We start from the raw sequence: 19,163 nt of genomic DNA, 5'->3' as shown, positions 1-19,163 counted from the left end.
TCCCATGGGGTGGTTGGAAGAGCTGTAGAGCAAATTAGAAAGAATTTTTTAGGATCTTAATAGCTATCGATAAAAATACAAATGATAATGCCAACCAAATAGGGTGCTTTCAGTAAGTCTGGAGATATATAAGACACTGAACATACATTCACACACAGTCATGTAAACATTTTTTTTCCAACTCAGTGCTAATGTTTAAAAATATTTCTTCCTTTTTACATAACAGCTCCCAAGTAAGTTAAAACACACAATCATAGAATATGTCATTTTGTATTTTAGAATTCGCCTAATTTCTTTAATTTCTAGACGAAGGGATTGGGATATAGACATCATCAAGGAACTACAGGTAAACATTATTTCGATAAACCAAGACATTTCCCTATTTGAAGGGACTTTATTTTTATGATTCTATTTTATGCATCCTCTTAGGGAGTATTAACTGACTCATAGATACATTTAGTATCTTAGTTTAGATATTAGAAAGAAAATCCTAAACATAAATTTTTATGATAGGGATTTGGTATCATCATTTTATGTATCAAATAATGTTTTGAAGACAGAAACATATTTTTTACTATAGGAAATAGTAAAAAAATAATAGTTTTTTACAAATAATCAAGTATTCTGGAACGCATCTCTTATATAAAAGAAACCCTATGAACATTTATCACTCTAAGAAGTTTGAAAGATAATATGATATGTTGACCATGTAAAAGAATGATGACAGAAGAGAGTGATATTTTTAAATTGTCCTCAATGCTTTAATACGAGAGTAGAATGACTGGTGGATGAAATTCTGTCTTGTAATAGTACCTAGAGTTTTTATTAACTTTGGGTGATCAGTGTAGTCGTCAGTTGCATGTCATACGAGTATAACATAAGATATGATTGAAATAAACAATGATATTTTGATGTATATTTATAACAAAATAAATTAATCCAGCTGTCACGCCAAAACCTACTAATTGTGTAGACTTCCACGTTTAATGTGTGTAATGGGGAGACCAGAGTTAGTGTGGACGGATTTTATGGAACTAAAGTATTATTAAGGTTTAAAACTAAGAAAAGTCTTTCCAAAGACTTGCAGCCACATTTAATCACATTTAGCACCGCAAAATTGGCTGTCAAAAGTCTAATTAACTATCAGGCATTAGTTCTATTTTCCATGCCGCTCACTTGCACAGCCTTTCATTATAACATCTGGCAAGTTTTAAAAAATTCCCTAGAAAACGACTTCTTCCTAGAGTTTTACAGCATAGAGTTTTAGTGAAGCGAATTGTTGTTAAAACAGCAACAAAAGCATATTCAGTGCTTCCTTGTTGGACCGTGAAAGTTTTTAAAACGTGTTTGAGTCACTGGTCACTTCATTTTATATAAAAACACACAATTAAGCTTAAAGGGATATCTCACCAACTGAATGCTGATGTGTACTTTGATTTCACTATTTAGTGATGCAATTTTTCCAAAATCGAAACCCAGCCTTCAATGGCACATGATGAATGTTTAACTTAGATTTGTTTTCTTGATTTTTTTTTCAAATGGTTGAAGTGTTCCTTCATTACCTAAGTATACTTATTTACTAGTTGAAATGCAAAGAGAAGGACATTTTTGCTTATGCGTTTGCTATAATAGTTGGAGATAAGCATTTCACAACATGAAGTTTTGATGGTAAGAAAATATTATAACATCCAGGGAGTAAAGGCTGACTGCTTACAGACTACTGCAGATGAAAAATAGACTTAGTCACTAGTGGCAACTGCTGGCAAAATAACACGACATAATATTTTTTTATTGTGGCTAGAAAAAAAGTAATTATCAAGTAAGAATTCCAGACACAGATAAATTATTGTTTAAAAGTAATTGAGGGGGAATGAATGAATGAATGAATGAGTAAATAAATAAATGTAATCGAGGGGCGTGTGCGGGCCTCAGTCATTAAGTGTCTGCTTTTGGCTCCGGTCATGATCCCAGGGTCCAGGCATCCAGCCCTGTGTCAGGCTCTGGCCTCTGCTTCTCCTTCGCGCCCTCTCTCCTTCTGCTCACACCTCTCCCTCTCTCACTGTCTTTCTCAAATAAAAAATTAAATCTTTATCTACATTTTCAAAAAATTAAAATTATTGGGAAATAAAGGTACATTCAGAAAAACACATAAAAGCATAAACTGGAAGAAATATAAAACGATAGACTTCTACTTCCACGTATAAAATTACACGAGAGAACCCAAAAGGAAGTGTGAATCACAAGACACAATGACGGGCAAATAACCTGTTAGATTTGATGATTTTAAATGAGATAATGACTAAATGAGATAATAATTGAAATAGCGACTACTTTGCAGAGGTTGGATGGTAAAGTGAAGTGTAACTCATGGAAAATCATGCGGAAGTTGAATGTTAAAGATTGGATGTGAACACGTTCTAAGACCTTGGTACTTCTCTGGAGGAGGAGGGCCTGCTTATTACAGGGCGAATCCCCTCCAGTGATGCCAGTTGCATGTAAGTATCTCAAGGAAATTAGTAAAAGAGATTCCATAACTTCCAAACAGCAGAAGGAAAAGGGCGCTAAATAAAATATAATTAATACACTATGAAGCAGGAGAGACGAAAGAAAAGCAAAGAAGAAAAGAAACATTGCAAGATAGAAAGCGTGAAATAAAATGATAGAAAAGAGTACAATTACCTAAAAAGTCCCGTTTGAAACAGAGAAGAGCTAGATTACCTTATGTTGGGTTTTTGAATCCATCTAAGGGATCATAAGAGCATCCTTAAAATATAAACTTTAAGAATTAAAAATAAAGGAATTCAGATAAAAGTTCTCCAATTACTAACCAAAAGAAATTTAGTTACAGCAATATTTTATCAGAAAAAGTCCAAAGTGGCGGAAGTGAGGAGCTAGACATTCATTTGATTCATTTGATTGATTCAGCTGTGGTCGCCTCAGTACCTATTCCAAGAGATCAATGCTTGACTTCGACCTTCTCAAAATCATATATTTTTTTTCCTGCTCCATAGGCAGGTTGTTCCATGCCCATGTCCACACTCAGTCCCTTTCTCTCCTGGATGATCGTACGTCTCCTGGTCTAGACCAAATACTCTTCAGAGCGTAATGAAAATTCTGTGAGTGATCGCCGGACCATACGAGCCCATTTATGTCACTCTCCTGGTTGGAATCACTCGGTGGCAGGGCTTTCCCTCTGCGGGGGCAGCGACTCCACGAGGGGGTCCCTGCAACTACCTCCCCAGCCGAGCCCCGCAGTACTTGCGGGCCACATGCACCGCTTCAGTCCTCAGCCACCTGTCCTCCCAGGGATGGGGCACCCTCCTTACGCTTGTATGCACTTCAGACCGTCGCCTTCTATGGGGGGTGCTTTGCTTTGCTCGCTGTACATGTTTCAAAACCTACCTAAGTTTGCATTCACTCTAATTATCGCCCGTCCACCCTGTAGGACTCCTTCAGCTGTGTGTGGATATGTGGTTTCACGTGGCTAAATACATTGTACTCGTGTACATTTGTATCCTAATTTTTTTTCTTACATGTCTCTTTTCCAATTAACATGGTGAGTCTGTTGAGGACAGGAACCATTCTGTGTAGGATAGCTGGTGCCAAAAATGTATGCTGAAATCTAATTAACATGGTTTTTTTTTATTTTTTTTAATTATTTTTTTAAATTTTTTTTCTAATTAACATGTTTTGAAAGAGGAATGTGAATTTCGAGATCATCTACTCCAAAAGGTCGATTTTTCTAAAGATGTTATTTGTTTATTCATGAGAGAGTGAGAGGCAGAGACACAGGCAGAGGCAGAGGGAGAAGCAGGCTCCATGCAGGGAGCCCGACATGGGATTCGATCCCGGGTCTCCAGGATCACGCCCTGGGCCCAAGGCAGACACTCAACTGCTGAGCCACCCAGGGATCCCCCAAAAGGTCGATTTTATAGGTGAACCTATCCGGCTATATAGAGATTACTAGTGGTTTTTTTTTTAATTTTTATTTATTTATGATAGTCACAGAGAGAGAGAGAGAGAGGCAGAGACACAGGCAGAGGGAGAAGCAGGCTCCAGGCACCGGGAGCCCGACGTGGGATTCGATCCTGGGTCTCCAGGATCGTGCCCTCGGCCAAAGGCAGGCGCCAAACTGCTGCGCCACCCAGGGATCCCAGATTACTAGTTTTTACTACATTTATCTTTGAAAAATTTGAATCAATATGGAGAAGGCTAAGTTTTCATTATATTTGTCAACTGTCTAAGAAATCTATTCTTTGGCACTGGCTTAGCTAAGGTAACCGGTTCATCCTTAATCCCACTAAAAATAAAATGCAGAATTATTTAAGAGCGCGTTAGCCTAGAATCATTGAGACTTAATCTTCTAAAAACCTAGGCTTTTTGTGGATAAACATTGCTAAATTCCAGAAGTGAGTTTGTGCAGCTTAGGGGCTCTGCTCCTCCTTGTTAAAGATTATTCCATTCTTGATGCTAACAGTCATACCTATTTCAACCCGGCCTCTGCATTGTGTGTCCTTACTTTTCAGTTCCACTTATGCAAGGACCTGTCCTCAAGGATTAGCTCTTGTTTAGCTGACGTGCCTGTCTACACTCACATTCGCTTTCTGCTTTCAGTCCCCCTTGTTGGCTCAGGGGCTTCCACTGTTAGCAGCGGGGCAGGCTGGACACGTGCTAGGTGACCTGGGCTAGCAATGAGTCGGGGGTTGTGGTCAAAGAGTGAGGGAAATCCTCTATCACAAATGAAATGAAACCACATCACAACTGAAAGCATAAGGCAATTGTTCGGAATTCAGACTGCCTGTTTTTGTTTTTGTTTTTGTTTTTTTTGAAATGAAGCAAAACCGAAACCAGTCTTAGTTAGGTCCCCAGGTTCATTGGCATCACTCAGAAAGATGGTGAAGGATTAAGACGGAAAGAACACGGCCGGAGGAACTCAAGTGTGCTAGCTGGAGTCTTTCTAGGGATCATTTTACTGGATGCTTGAGAAAAACTTAAATATGATAATACAGAAGAGGATAGGAGATGTTAATTTGCAAAAGATGGGAAGAAGAGGATAGGAACAGAGGGAGGTGCTGAATTTACGCCAGGCTTTTTTTTTTTTTTTTTTTTTTTTAATGCCAGGCTTTTTAAAAATACAAGATTGCTTCTAATCCATGGGCTTCAGCCAAGAGGATGATGGCTGCATGATTGTTGTGATTTCAAGAATAAAATCCCAAGCATCTGTATTTACAGTGTGTGATGTTTTATAATTTTTAAACTGCCAACAATGTAAATTCTACTCAAAAATACAGATGGTTAAAATTACATGCACGGTTAAAAGATCTCTTCCTTATGGCAGATCTTATGTATCTGATTCTTCATGTTCACTTTCTATTATATTTTCCGTCTCCTGACAAATACTACTACTCTTTTACTTGATCATTGAGGTAGAATTTTACGTAAAATTTTATTAAATTAAGTTTCCTGTACTATATTTGTTCTGATGATTTCCATCTCATACACTGACTTTTGAGTTCTGGCTACTTTTATTAAGTAGATATAATGTAAAAGGTGTCATGGAACTTTAGAAAATTATTTAATGTAAGCTGCATAAGGTAAATAAAATCAGAAGAAACAAGTAAAGGTAACTATTAATTGCCTGCATTCGGTGGCTAACCACGATAGTTTCACATGCACCACACTATTTTATTTTGAAACAAAAACACTAAAAAAAATTAAAAATAAAAAAAAGAAACAAAAACACTCCCTTTTCAGAATAATATGTCCCAGATTACATATATTTGAAAATGAGTATAGGACATACGAATATAAGGTTTATTGTTTTTAGCCAGAATTGTTTAATTTTAATCAATATTTAAAAGTAAATTAACAATTAAAAATCAAAATAGACTAAGGATTTTAGAAATAGCACAAAGCATTTTAATGCCTTCTAACTTACCGTATGTTTTTATTTTATGTTGTCTAACAAGAAATCATGCAGGTCTAAAGTGCAATCGTTTCATGGTACAGTTTTCTAGTTACTGATGGTTTAAACTGTGAGAGTATAATGAGAATGTTCCAGCAACTTGCATTTGCATGGTAAACAAAGGATGCTCAACATTTCATAGAGAATAAAATAACTAATATAGCTTATCTTAAATTTTGAGATTACTCAGAAACTGATCTAAATCATTGGCTGTTAATTTTTTTTCTTAGTATAGAGGAAACTGAAGCATTTATGTTCCAAATGGATGCATTTATTATATTAACTATTTTATTATGGTATAATATGTCTGCTATGAAGATGTCATCAACTATAGGTGTTAAACTATTTTTAACTTTAAACCTCATGAGTACTTGAAATCTCAAGAGTTTTGTAGAAATATGTATTTTTGAAAAAAAATATGTGAGTTTTTAAAATATTTATTTTAGAGAGAGAGATAGAGAATGGGGGGGAGGGGATAGGATCTCAAGCAGACTCCCTACTGAGTGTGGAGCTTGACACAGGGCTTGATCCCACGACCCCAAGATCATGACTTGAGCTGAAATCAAGAGATGGACGCTCAACCTACTGAGCCACGGAGGTGCCCCCAAATAAGTGTTTGTATATATATGCATTTATATATGTAATTTATGACTATTTTATTGAAAGTGGTTTTATTTATTGTTTATCAAAATGTATTGACTTTAGTTAGATTATTGACTTAACACATTCATAAACTAAACTCATTAACACTGAATTTGATTTGTACACCAGATGTTAGCTCTAGTTTACTGTAGGTTTAAGATTTGAAAAGATTGGCCCAAATCCACATTTCACATTCAGTGAAAAGCTCTGGGCTCTTCCAAATACTTCTTCATATTCTAAATACACATTTTTGGGGGACACCTTGGCTCTATTTTTCTACATGCATTAGAATTTTATTTTCAGTTTCCATCTTGCATTATGTTTTTATTTTTTCCAATTGTAACATGTACCCAAAGTGGACACTCAGTGCCTCTTTCTTTCTTTCTCTTTCTTTCTTTCTTTCTTTCTTTCTTTCTTTCTTTCTTTCTCTTTCTTTCTTCTTTTCTTTCTTTCTTTCTTTCTTTCTTTCTTTCTTTCTTTCTTTCTTCCTTCTTTCTTTCTTCTTTCTTTCTTTCTTTCTTTCTTTCTTTCTTTCTTTCTTTCCTTTCTTTCTTTCTTTCTTTCTTTCTTTTCTTTCTTCTTTCTTTCTTTCTTTCTTCTTTCTTTCTTTCTTTCTTTCTTCTTTCTTCTTTCTTTCTAATTTCTTTCTTTCTTTCTTTCTTTCTTTCTTTCTTTCTTTCTTTCTTTCTTTCTTTCTTTCTTCTTTTCTTTCTTTTTCTTTCTTTCCCTCTTTCTTATTTGTGCCAACTCTCTCCCTGGCTTTACACCCACAAGGTATCACCAAACACCACCCATAGTGATTACCAATGGCAGCATTATTTGGAATAAACAAAAGGCAGAAGCAACCAAAATTCCCCTTAACTAGTAAATGGATAAATAAAATATGTCTTGGAATACAATGGAATGATACTCAGCAATACGAAGGAATGAAGTAGTGATGCATGCCAGGACATGGTTGGACCTTGAAACTGTTGCCCCAAACAAAGGAAGCCAGTCACAGAAGACCACATACTGTATAATTTCATTGACATAAAATGTTTGGAATGGGCAAATCTGTGGAGGCAGAAACTAGATTAGTAGATGCTACTGTTAGAGGTTGTGAGGGAGGTGAGGGAGTTGGGGTCGAAAGATGATAACTAAAGTGCGTCATTTCTTTAGGCAATAAAAATGTTCTAAAATTGTGATAATAGTTTCACAGCTGTGAATATAGTGAAAACCACTGAATTTTAAACATTAAAAGAATGAACTGTACGCAAATTATATCTTAATAAAACTGTTATTTAAAATGTCACCAAGGAGTCGCACAGTCTTTGTGTTGGCATCCACCGAGACCGTCCTTGTCTAGAGAAATGGTGGTTCAAACATCAGGCACAATTTAAAAATGAAAACACAGTGTCTCAGTTATTATCATGATTTACTCAGCCAGTCCCTAGTACAGCTGTAGACATTCCTTGCATATCCAAAGACTCATTAATGCCCACTAACATCTTTTGGGTTTAATTCTTTATCTCTACCCATCTGCATCTATCTAGGGAAAGCATAAGTAGGAATTACAATTCTCCATTGACAGATGTATTACAGTAACACACCCCAACTTTATTTCTGCACCTTGCTGCTTGGAAAACAGTAACAACTAGAGAAAATTTTGCTCTTAAAGTTTGTTTTGACTACACATTTTTTGGTCATAGAGGTGTGTGTATTTCAGCTTCCAAATAGAATAAGTAAGACTAAGCTGCAGCCATCCATTAACTCTGAGTTATGTGAGTAGAAATAGAAGTATTTCTTAAGAGAGGGAGAATGTGAAGAAAATTTAGAGCTAAACTGCTATGTAAATTTCTTGATCAAATTGTTTGATGGGATTAGATGCCTCCATTTTTCAGAAGCATATCTTAATATTTTCCAAACAATTTTTTTTTAGCTTTAGATCCAGCTAAAGATCCATGCCTGAAGATGAAATGTAGTCGCCATAAAGTATGCATTGCTCAAGATTCTCAGACTGCAGTCTGCATTAGTCACCGGAGGCTTACACACAGGTAAACATTATTAAATTAAATTCCAGTGATTGAACAGTACTCCTTACTATGAATAACTACAGAGTGTAAATATTTGGCAACGTCTGCTAAGCTTTTAGCCAGAGTTTTATTAAAACAATTTCGGAAGTTTGGTTACTACAGCTGTGATTCACTTGGGTTAAACATTGTAATCTATCAGAAATACTATGGATTATAGAATTTGTGGATTATAGAATTTAATTTATATTTTATTAAATAAAGAGGATTTTGTGAAGATTGGATTAAGGTGTTACATATGCATAGTTATACTTTTTCCATTTTAAGGAATAAGTACAATTTTGGTGCCTTCTAAATGTTTATGTTTGTGCCTTTCAAACATCATATTTTCTTCAGGGAAGAATTAGAAACAAGGTTAAAGGGGAAAAAATAAGGGACGCTCATAAAAAAAGGAAATGAAAGTCACAAGATAGAAACACGGACTTAGAACCCGTAAGGACGTTGTCCTCTAAGGAAACGCTCATACTGGTGGAGTCCTTGTAGTCTGGAAGCTGATGCAACATTTCAAAAGAAGAAAGGGTTTAATTTAATTTTTTTTGGAATGATATCACTACTTCTGTCAGATAGGCTCTATTTTGAGAAGAATCAGTAACTCAGAAGTAGCTGTGTAGTTTCATGCTGAGTCCTGAAGATTGAAGCATGTCACAACCAAAAGTGAAATCACTGGGTAACTGACTGAAGCAAACAGGTATATTCATTCCCTTTATTACTTTTAGAAGAATTCTTTTTATGCAAGCACTCTTTTTTGTGTGTGATATTGGGGCTGCATTGCTTTTACATCCAATGAGCAAGGGAATTTCACTCTTCGAATATGTTCAGAGATTGATTGCATTTTGACTTCAGTGTACTCATTCTAAAGTCTATTATTCAAACATACCGACAGAGAATAAAAACATTAGAGAATAAGAATGGAAGTAACATTTCTAGAAAATGGCAAAATTTAAGTTCTGTTGACTTTTCTTGTTGATATAAAAACATACATGCCTAAAACCCTTTATTACATGCTGAATGAAGTAGAAGAAGAGTTTATTCATTAATGTCATATCTACAGTAGCAGATTTCAAGTACCAAGGCAAGCTGATGCAGCCAAGATAAAGAGCTTAGGAATGAGTTCACTTGGGACAAAAGAATGATGGCATACCGATAATGTACTGCAGAAGTAAGAGAGAGGAAGAAAAAGGGCAACAGTCTAGGACATAGTGTTGATATAAAATCGATGTACTGTGGGAGGGCACAGAACTGGAAAGCAGAGTTATCAGCAATACATACCCCACTCAATCATGTCCTCTACGCTAATTTTATCAAGGGATACCAAAACTCTGAGCCAAAATTTTATTTTTTCTATTTATTTCCTTAGGATTCCAAAAAGCTTCCTAATTTCTTGGACTCATATTAATTAAACATAAAAAAATTTAAATATGAATGTGCAAATGTATATAGGGCCGAGATGAGGAAGAGTTGCTTTTACTTGAGGAATCAATAGGAGGATGGCATTGAAATGAACTCCTGTATAATCCCTCACCTAAATTGGAGAGATTCAGCTAGTTCATTTCATATAAAAGCAAAAACTGTTTTATCACAAGTTTCAGAGACCCTGGGAAAGACCTTCATCTACCCACATTTAACACCTCATTGCTCATTTCACCCCTGGCCCCCTGAACCAAATCAAAGAGCAAGTAAAGACCTCACAGTCAATCTGATGCCTGGGGCAGAGACTCTTTCCTTTTCACAATTGCTTAACACAAGCTTGGAGAGATAAAGTAACTGATTCAAGATCACAGAGCTGGGAATTTTCAGAGCATTGATTCCAATCTATATTTACTGACACCAAAATCTATGCTTTTTACAACTATGCTGTCTCACTTCTTCTCTAACTTATTAAACAAACATGCAACTACAGACAAAAAGAAACTTCCTTAACATGATAAAGGCTTAGAACCAATAGCTAGGATATTTCTTAATATAAACAGGTGAAGTGTCTTGAATAGAGAATCATTGCCAGTTCTGCCCTTGGTATAGTGGGAGGGGGGGGCTGGGGCAGTGGGGGAGATGACTATGTTTTAAGTAAGTGGACTTTGAAGTGTTTTATGTAAGTAGTATTTAGCCCTGCTCTATTTCTGATAGACACTATTATAAAATTTGCACTCAATACACACTATATTCAATAAATAAATAACCAGTTTCCAAAGAATTGATTTTAAGATTAATATTTGATATGCTTTATTTGCCTTGAGGATGTTGGTACATAGTGAATGTTTATACAACACTTAGGGAAGGAGAGTCTTGCCAACCAGTTTGATCAATAAAGGTGGCTAATGTAAATAAAGCAGGTCTTAAATCTGGGGATTGTTTGTGTGATATGGGGATGAGGTACAGGAAACAAGTAAAACAGGTTTAATTCACTAGTTTGGCCACTTACATAGTGTAGATTTGAAAACACTACTGTTTTTATTTAAAGGAACAACTTATTCTTTTTCTTTTTTTTTTCTTTTCTTGATCTCATAAAAGAGAAAATGGAATTTCCTATTTGCTTAGATAGGGAGAATCATATATTTCAAAGAGTTTCTCCTAATTCCCCCTCCCCTCCCAAAGTAGATGACACATCTGTTTTTCCATTACCTTAGAACCTTGACGTTTTCATTTTAAAATACTCATTGGATTTGTAATACATTATCTAACATTAGTCTCCTTCAACTGACAGGAAGTTTCATGAAGATAGTCTAGTCTTATTTACTACTTTCTACTCAACTTGACATACTGGCTAGTATATATTTTCTTTGAAGAATGAATTAAAGTAGCTTTTATTTTTTAATGCTTAGAGAAGAAAATTGAGTAGTTTGATCAATTGAAATGATCAACCTAGATAATCTAAGTCTGAAGTTTTTTGCATTTGTGCTTTGTGCTTATTGGTCGAAGATATTCTGAGAAGGCAATAGGAGTCAATCAAAAAATATCTTTTTTTTAATGATTTTATTTATTCATTCATGAGAGACACAAAGAGAGATGCAGAGACATAGGCAGAGGGAGAAGCAGGCTCCCTGCAGGGCCTGTAATGCAGGACTTGATCCCAGGACCCCAGGATCATGACCTGAAGCAAAGGAGACACTCAATCACTGAGCCACCAAGGCACCCCTCAACAAATATCTTTAAATAAATTAATTGAAAAAGAAGCAACGTGGCAGTGTCGGAAAATCCTGGACTTACCTCCTCCTCTCGTGAACACAACAAATTTACAACTACATGTGGATTGATTTCCTCTGAAAAGACCTAAAAACTGAATGAACAGAGCCTCTACAGCAAAGGAGAAAAGGGCACATTGAGGGAAAAAGAAAAAACAACAACAGGAACAGGAACAGCAATCCATAATCAGGATGGATCTCAAAAATACAGAACTTTTCCCTAAGAAGTGAAGAGTCTATGCTCTACATCATGTACTCCAAACCCTAGATCCTTCACAGGACAAATGAGGGTCCAAAATGCCTTACTTTGTAAACCAATGGGAATTACATACAGGAAAGCCATAGAACTGTAGGGAACAGAGAACACGCTCTTAAGGGGCCTGTGCACAGAGTCACTTACCCTGGGACCCAGCACAAAATCAGCTGCTTGAAAAGTATCTAGAACATATCTGAAGGAGATGCAATTACTGATCTTAAAGTATCTTCTGGAAAGACAAGAACTTATTGGGACTCTCTCTCTGGGGACAAAGGTATTGTCAAGTGCCATTTTTGCAAATTCATTGCAGATTCAGTCACTGAGGGTATCATCTTGGAACTCTCCCTCTAGCATGTTAGCACTAGAGGGTGTGCTCTCCTGAGGGCCCCACCAACTCTCATTGCTGCAGCCATACATCACATGTGAGAGCCATGCCCACCCCTGTTCCACACATGCTACAACTGGGCAAGGCGAGATCCCTGTCCACTTCCATCCTACAGCTGCAGCCTCACAATAGCAGGTGGATGCACTCAGCTCACATAGGGGATGAGTCTGGCTGCCAGGGAAGAGAGCACTTCTGAGCCCCGCAGGATATCTCCTACATTAGGCCACTTCTTTAAGATGGGAAGAGGTAGCTGATTTGCCTAATATATAGAAACAAACACAGAGAGTCAGGCAAAAATGAGGAATGACTTTTCCAAACAGACAAAAAAAAAAAAAAAAAAACTCAGACAACTCAGATAAAGACTTTAATGAAATAGAGATAAACATTTTACCTGACAAAAAGTTCAAAGTAATGGTCATAAAATGCTCTCTGAACTAAGAAGAAAAATGGATGAACACAGTGAGAACTTCAACAGAGATGGAAAACATCAGGAAGTGCCAAACAAAAAAATTACAAAGCTGAAGAATATGATAACTAAACTAAAAAGTTACCTTAGAGTGGCTCAACAGGAGACTGGATGAAGCAGAAGAATGGATCAGTGAGCTGGAAAACAAATCAACAGAACTCACCCAGATAAAGCAGCAGAAAGAAAAAATAATTTTAAAAAGTAAAGATATTTTAAAAGGCCTTTGAGAAAGAATAAAGCAGAATTACACTTGCATTATAGGGATGTAAGAAAGAGAAGAGAGAGAAAAGGCGAGAAAACTCATCTGAAAAAACTATGACAGAAAACTTCCCTAATCCAGGAAAGAAAATAGACATACAAGTCCAAGAGGCCCAGAGAGTTCTAAACAAGATGAACATAAAGAGAGCCACACTAAGACACATTATAGTTAAAATTTAAAAATTTTTTAAATATATAGAGAGAAAATCTTAAAAGCAAGAGAAAAATAGCTTGTTACATATAAGGGAAACGCATAATGCTATCAGCAAATTTTCAACACAAACTTTGCTTGCTAGAGGGAGTGGCGTGATATTTTCAAAGTACTGAAAGAAAAAAAATAAATAAACAACTTTCAACCAAGAATTCTTTACTCTGCAAGGTTATCATTCAGAATTGAAGGGGAAAATAAGAGTTTTCCAGACAAGCAAAAATTGAAGTTCATCATCACTAAACCAGCCTTATAAGAAATGTTAAAGGGACTTCCATGAGCAGAAAAGAAACATCACTAACTAATCACAAGAAAACATATGAAAGTAAAACATCTCACTGGAAAAGGTAAATATATGGTAAAGATAGTGAATCCATCAATTATTAAACAATTAAACAATTAAACAACGACAATTACAGATAAAAGTAGTAAAATTAACTAAAACTAAGTTAATTAAGAGATATATAATATAAAAAGGTCAATTTAAGCAATTGTACACACATGGGATGTCATATGTGAACCTCATAGTAACCACAAGGCAAGAATGTATAGTACAATACAAAAGAAAATGATAAAGGAATCTAAACATAACAGTAAAGAAAATCACCAAACCGCAAAGGAAGAGACAGGAGAAAAAGGAGCAGAGAGGAACTATAAGAAACAGCTAGAAGATCATTAATAAAATGGCAATAAGTGCATACCTATCAATAATTGTTATAGACATAAATGGACTAAACTCTAATCAAACAGAGTAGCCGAATGGATAAAAAACATTATCTAAAAACAAACAAACAAACAAAAAAAAACAAAAAACAAAAAATAAACATTATCTATATGCTGTCTACAAGAAACTAACTTTATATTTTTTTTGTTTGTTTGTTTATTCATTTATTTATGTAATCTCTATACCAGTGTGGAGCTCATACTCATGACCCCAAGATCAAGAGTCACATGCTCTTTCAGCTGAACCAGCCACATGCCCAGAAACTCACTTTATTTTTTTATTTTTATTTATTTATTTTTTGAAACTCACTTTAGAAGTAGGGTCACACACGGTAGGAAAGAGAAGAGAAGATGGAAGGGATGGAAAGAGAAGGGATGGAAAAAGATGTTCCACTTACAAAGAAACAAAAAGAAGGCTTGTGTAGCTGTACCCGTATCAGAAAAAAAATAGACTAAAATAAAGACTGTAATAACAGACAAAGAGAGTCATTACATTATGATAAAGAGGACATCCGATAAGAAGATATGACAATTTTAAATATTTATGCACTCAATATAGGAACACCTAAATATATAAAACAAATATTAATGTACTTAAAGGGAGAAATGAACAGTCATACAGCAATATTGAGATAGCTGACATGAGAATTACATCATTGCATATATTATTCAGACAAAAATGTCAATAAGGAAACATCAGACCTAAATGATACATTAGACCAGATGGACTTAATATACACAGAACATCCCATCCAAAAGCACCAGAATATATATGATTTTCAAGTTCACATGAAATATTCTCCAGAATAGATCACATATTAGAATGCAAAATAATTCTCAATAAGTTCAAGAAGGTTGAAATGATACCACGGATCTTTTCCAACTACAGTTAGATGAAACTTAAAATCAATTACAAGTTGAGAACTGGGGAAAATACATAAAAATGTAGTGATTAAATAATGTACTGCTGAACAACCAATGGGTCATTGAAAAAATTGAAGGAGAAATTAAAAGATACCTAGAGACAAATGAAAACAGAAGTAGGACATAACAAAATCTAAGGGTTACAGCAAATGCAGTTCTAAGAGGGAAGTTCATAGTAATAAAGGCTTACTTAAAAAAATATTCAAGTAAACAAATCTAACTTTACACCTAAAGGAATTAGAAAAAGAAGAAAAAATGAAGGCCAAAGTTAATAGAAGGAAGTTATTAATAAGGATCAGAATAGAAATACATAAATTAGAGAATAAAAAGACAATTGTAAAGATCAGTGAACTAAGAACTGTTCTCTTTCTTTCTTTTTTCTTCTTTTTTTTTTTTTTTTTTGGAAAGACAAAGTTGACAAAGCATTTGCTAGACTAAGAAATAAAAGAGAGAGGGTCCAAACAAAATCAGAAATAAAAAAGAAGTTACAGTTGATGCCATTGAAATACAAAAGATCATATAAAATACAATTATATACCAACAAATTGGACAACCTAGATGAAATAGATAAATTCCTAGAAACACAGAATCCCGGGATCGCTGGGTGGCTCAGCAGTTTAGTGCCTGCCTTAGGTCCTGGGATCGAGTCCTGCGTCGGGATTCCCGCATGGAACCAACTTCTCCCTCTGCCTGTGTCTCTGCCTCTCTCTCTCTCTCTCTCTCTCTGTGTCTCTCATGAATAAATAAAATGTAAAAAAAAAAAGAACATGAAACAGAGAAAGGAGAATGTGTTTGATAAATGGTGCTGAGAAAACTGGAGAGCTCATGCAAAAGAATGAAACTAGAGATGACTATCATACACCATATACAAAAATTAACTCAAAATAGATTAATGACTTGAATGTAAGAATTGAAATCATAAAATTCCCAGAAGAAAACATGGTGGAAAGTTCCTTGAAATTGATCTTAGCAGTTTGTGGTTCTGACTCCAAAGGCAGGAGAAACAAAAACGAAAATAAAGAAATGAGACTCCATCAAATTGAAAAGCTTCTGCACAGCAAAGGAAATCACCATCAAAATGAAAAGGCAACCTACTACACGGAAGAAGGCTCTTGGAAGAAATTTATCCTAAAGGGATTGATGTCCAAAATGCACAAAAAAACTCACATAACTAAAAACAAAACAAAACAAAAAACTTAAAAATGGGCAGAGGACCTGAACAGACACTTTTTTTTCAAAGAAGACATTCAGTTGGCCAACAGACACATAACAAAATTTCCATCGTCACTAATTATTAGGGAAATGCAAATCAAAATCACAATGAGGTAACACCCCACCCTATTATCAAAAACACAAGAAATAACAGGTGTTAGAGAAAAGGGAGCCATTAAACACAGTGAGTGGGAATATAAATTGTTGCAGCCCCCATGGGAAACAGTATGGAAATTCTGCAAATAGTTAAGAACATACGGAAATTGTTCAAATAATTAAGATCGACCCACCACATGATCCGTCTCTCCCACTTCTGGGTGTTTATCCGAGGAGCATGAAGACGTCTGTGTTCACTGCAGCGTTTACAACAGCCAAGGTACGGACACAGCCTAAGTGTGCACCCACGGGTGGGCGGATAAGAACAGGTGGAGCACACGCGCACACACGCGCACACTCGCGCACAGAGGAGTGCTGCTCGTCCATAGAGATGAATGGGGCCTTGCTGTTGCGACAGGACGAGTGAAATGAGGGGACGATGCTACACTTGATCTTAGCCAAAAGGCCGAGAGGCGATGGGTATGACGCTAAGTGAAAGAAGCCAGATGGCGAAAGACAGATAATGTAGGATCCACTCATATGTGGAATCTAAAAAAAAAAAAAAAAAAAAAAAAAAGGAACCAATGAATAAACAAAACAGCACAGAACCAGACGCGTGGATAGGAGAGCAGACTGCTGGTGACCTAGAGGGTGAGCGGGGTCTGCGGGGTCACGGGGGCCACCTCGACTTCGGCGTGTTGGCTCTGTGGTGTGTACAGGTACCAAGGCAGGACTTCATGAACCTGAGAGTTGCGTGGCGTATTGCCCATTTTACCTCCATAAAAATGAATGTATCGATTGTGTGAATAAGCAAATAATTGCCAACAACAACAGCAACAACAGCAAAAAGTGAGAAGGGATATAAGACTCTGAAGGAGAGGAGTGTGCCTGCCGGTTGGTTTTAGGAAACTGGTAGATCCAGGCCTTGGACTCGTAGGTCCCTGAAACAGTTGCTCGTGCCCTAAATAACCCGGCGTGGCTTTCAAAGCCGAGAAGCACCTGGTCCCTGGTCACTGGTCCCTGGTCCGGAGGCCCGGGCCGCGTCCTACACCAGCCTGAGTACCCCTGCCCGAGCCGAGGGCTGCGGAGCCTCCAGGAAGGCCGGGGGCACCGCCCTGCGCTTGGCTGTGTGGCTCCCAACGCCTTGTCCCGGGAGGAACTGGCCTCACAGGAGCGGGACAGCCACCGGCTTGCGCTGGCTTTCTTTCTTTTTCTTTTCTTTTCTTTCTTTCTTTTTTTTTTTTTTTTTTTGTTTCTGGTGGAGACTTTCCTTTCTTTAGGTGAAACAATATAGAAATACAGAACAACAGTTTCTTTGAGAGCTGAAAGCATGGTGTTGATGCCTTGCCAAGAGTTACCATATGACGGGGAAGGGGTCCAGGACAGGAAGAGTTGGTCCCACGTGGAACCTGACTCCCCGAGACCTTCCAAGGGTCCCGGAAATCATGCTCTGCACCCCTGAACTAAGGGCTGCCTCAGTTTCTCTCTCAAATCCTCCTGCTCTTTGTTCCCTGCGCAAGACATTTCATAACCTGGAGGACTGCCTGAGCCAAGAGTAAAGTTCACATCCTAACTCAGTCATCCGCCTCCTGGTTTCTCTTTTCTTTTCCTTCTTTTCTTTTCCTTTTCTTTTCTTTTCTTTTCTTTTCTTTTCTTTTCTTTTCTTTTCTTTCTTTTCTTTTCTTTTCTTTTCTTCTTTTTTTTCTTTTTTTTCTTTTCTTTCTTTTTTCTTTTTTCTTTTCTTTTCTTTTCTTCTTTTCTTTTTTTTTATTTTTTCTTTTTTCTTTTTTTTCTTTTCTTTTTTCTTTTCTTTCTTTTTTCTTTTTTTTCTTTTCTTTTTCTTTTCTTTTCTTTTCTTTTCTTCTTTCTCTTCTTTTCTTTTTTTCTTTTCTTTCTTTTCTTTTTTCTTTTCTTTCTTTTCTTTTTTTCTTTTTTCTTTTCTTTTCTTTTTTAATAAATTTATTTTTTATTGGTGCTCCATTTGCCAACATATAGCATAACACCCAATGCTCATCCCCAAGTGCCCCCCTCAGTGCCCGTCACCCAGTCACCCCCACTCCCCCCACCCCCCTCCCCTTCCACTACCCCTAGTTCGTTTCCCAGAGTTGGAGTCTCTCATGGTCTGTCTCCCTCTCTGATATTTCCCACTCATTTTCTCTCCTTTCCCCTTTATTCCCTTTCACTATTTTTTATATTCCCCAAATGGTTCCTCAAAGAGTTAAAAATAGAGCTGTCCTACGACCCAGCAATTGCACTGCTGGGGATTTACCCCAAAGACACAGATGCAGGGAAACGCCGGGACCCCTGCACCCCAGTGTTCACAGCAGCAATGTCCACAATAGCCAACCTGTGGAAGGAGCCTCAGTGTCCATGGACAGATGATGGACAGAGAAGCTGTGGTCTGTGTCTACAGTGGGATGTTCCTCAGCCATTAGAAACGACAAATACCCACCATTTGCTTCCACGTGGATGGACCTGGAGGGGATGATGCTGAGTGAAGTAAGTCAATCGGAGAAGGACAAACACTATATGGTTGCACTGGTTTTCTGTCCCCGTCCTCGTGACCGGCTGAAACAACAGAGTTTTGGGGATAGTTCAGAAACAAACTGCATCATGTTTTCTAAAATTTAGATGTTTAATATGAAATATAAGTTGGGTTCGCCAGGCTTTGAATATGACCCACTTTATATTGTTTTGTTGCAGCAGAGCCCTGGGGGGACTCGCAGCTGAGGGGTTGTTTCATTGTTGTTGTACATTGCAAGCAAGAAGCCTAGTGTTTT

The 19,163-nt window shown here is 36.8% G+C and overlaps 1 protein-coding gene across 3 annotated transcripts in view; it reads left to right on the top strand.

Annotated features, from left to right (window-relative positions):
* The window catches only part of SPOCK3 (SPARC (osteonectin), cwcv and kazal like domains proteoglycan 3), a 406,762-nt gene that overhangs the window by 173,496 nt on the left and 214,103 nt on the right, over nucleotides 1–19,163 (top strand). For all 3 annotated transcript variants that reach the window (XM_072773846.1, XM_072773845.1, XM_072773843.1), the window contains one exon: nucleotides 8,526–8,640. In XM_072773846.1, coding sequence (XP_072629947.1) covers nucleotides 8,526–8,640 — 115 coding nt within the window. The remainder of the gene's footprint in view (nucleotides 1–8,525; nucleotides 8,641–19,163) is intronic.

This window comes from Canis lupus, chromosome 13 (genome assembly GCF_048164855.1).
Source record: "Canis lupus baileyi chromosome 13, mCanLup2.hap1, whole genome shotgun sequence".
NCBI lineage: Eukaryota > Metazoa > Chordata > Mammalia > Carnivora > Canidae > Canis > Canis lupus.
Note: the sequence above shows the minus strand (reverse complement) of the source record. Positions and strands in the feature narration are given on the sequence as shown.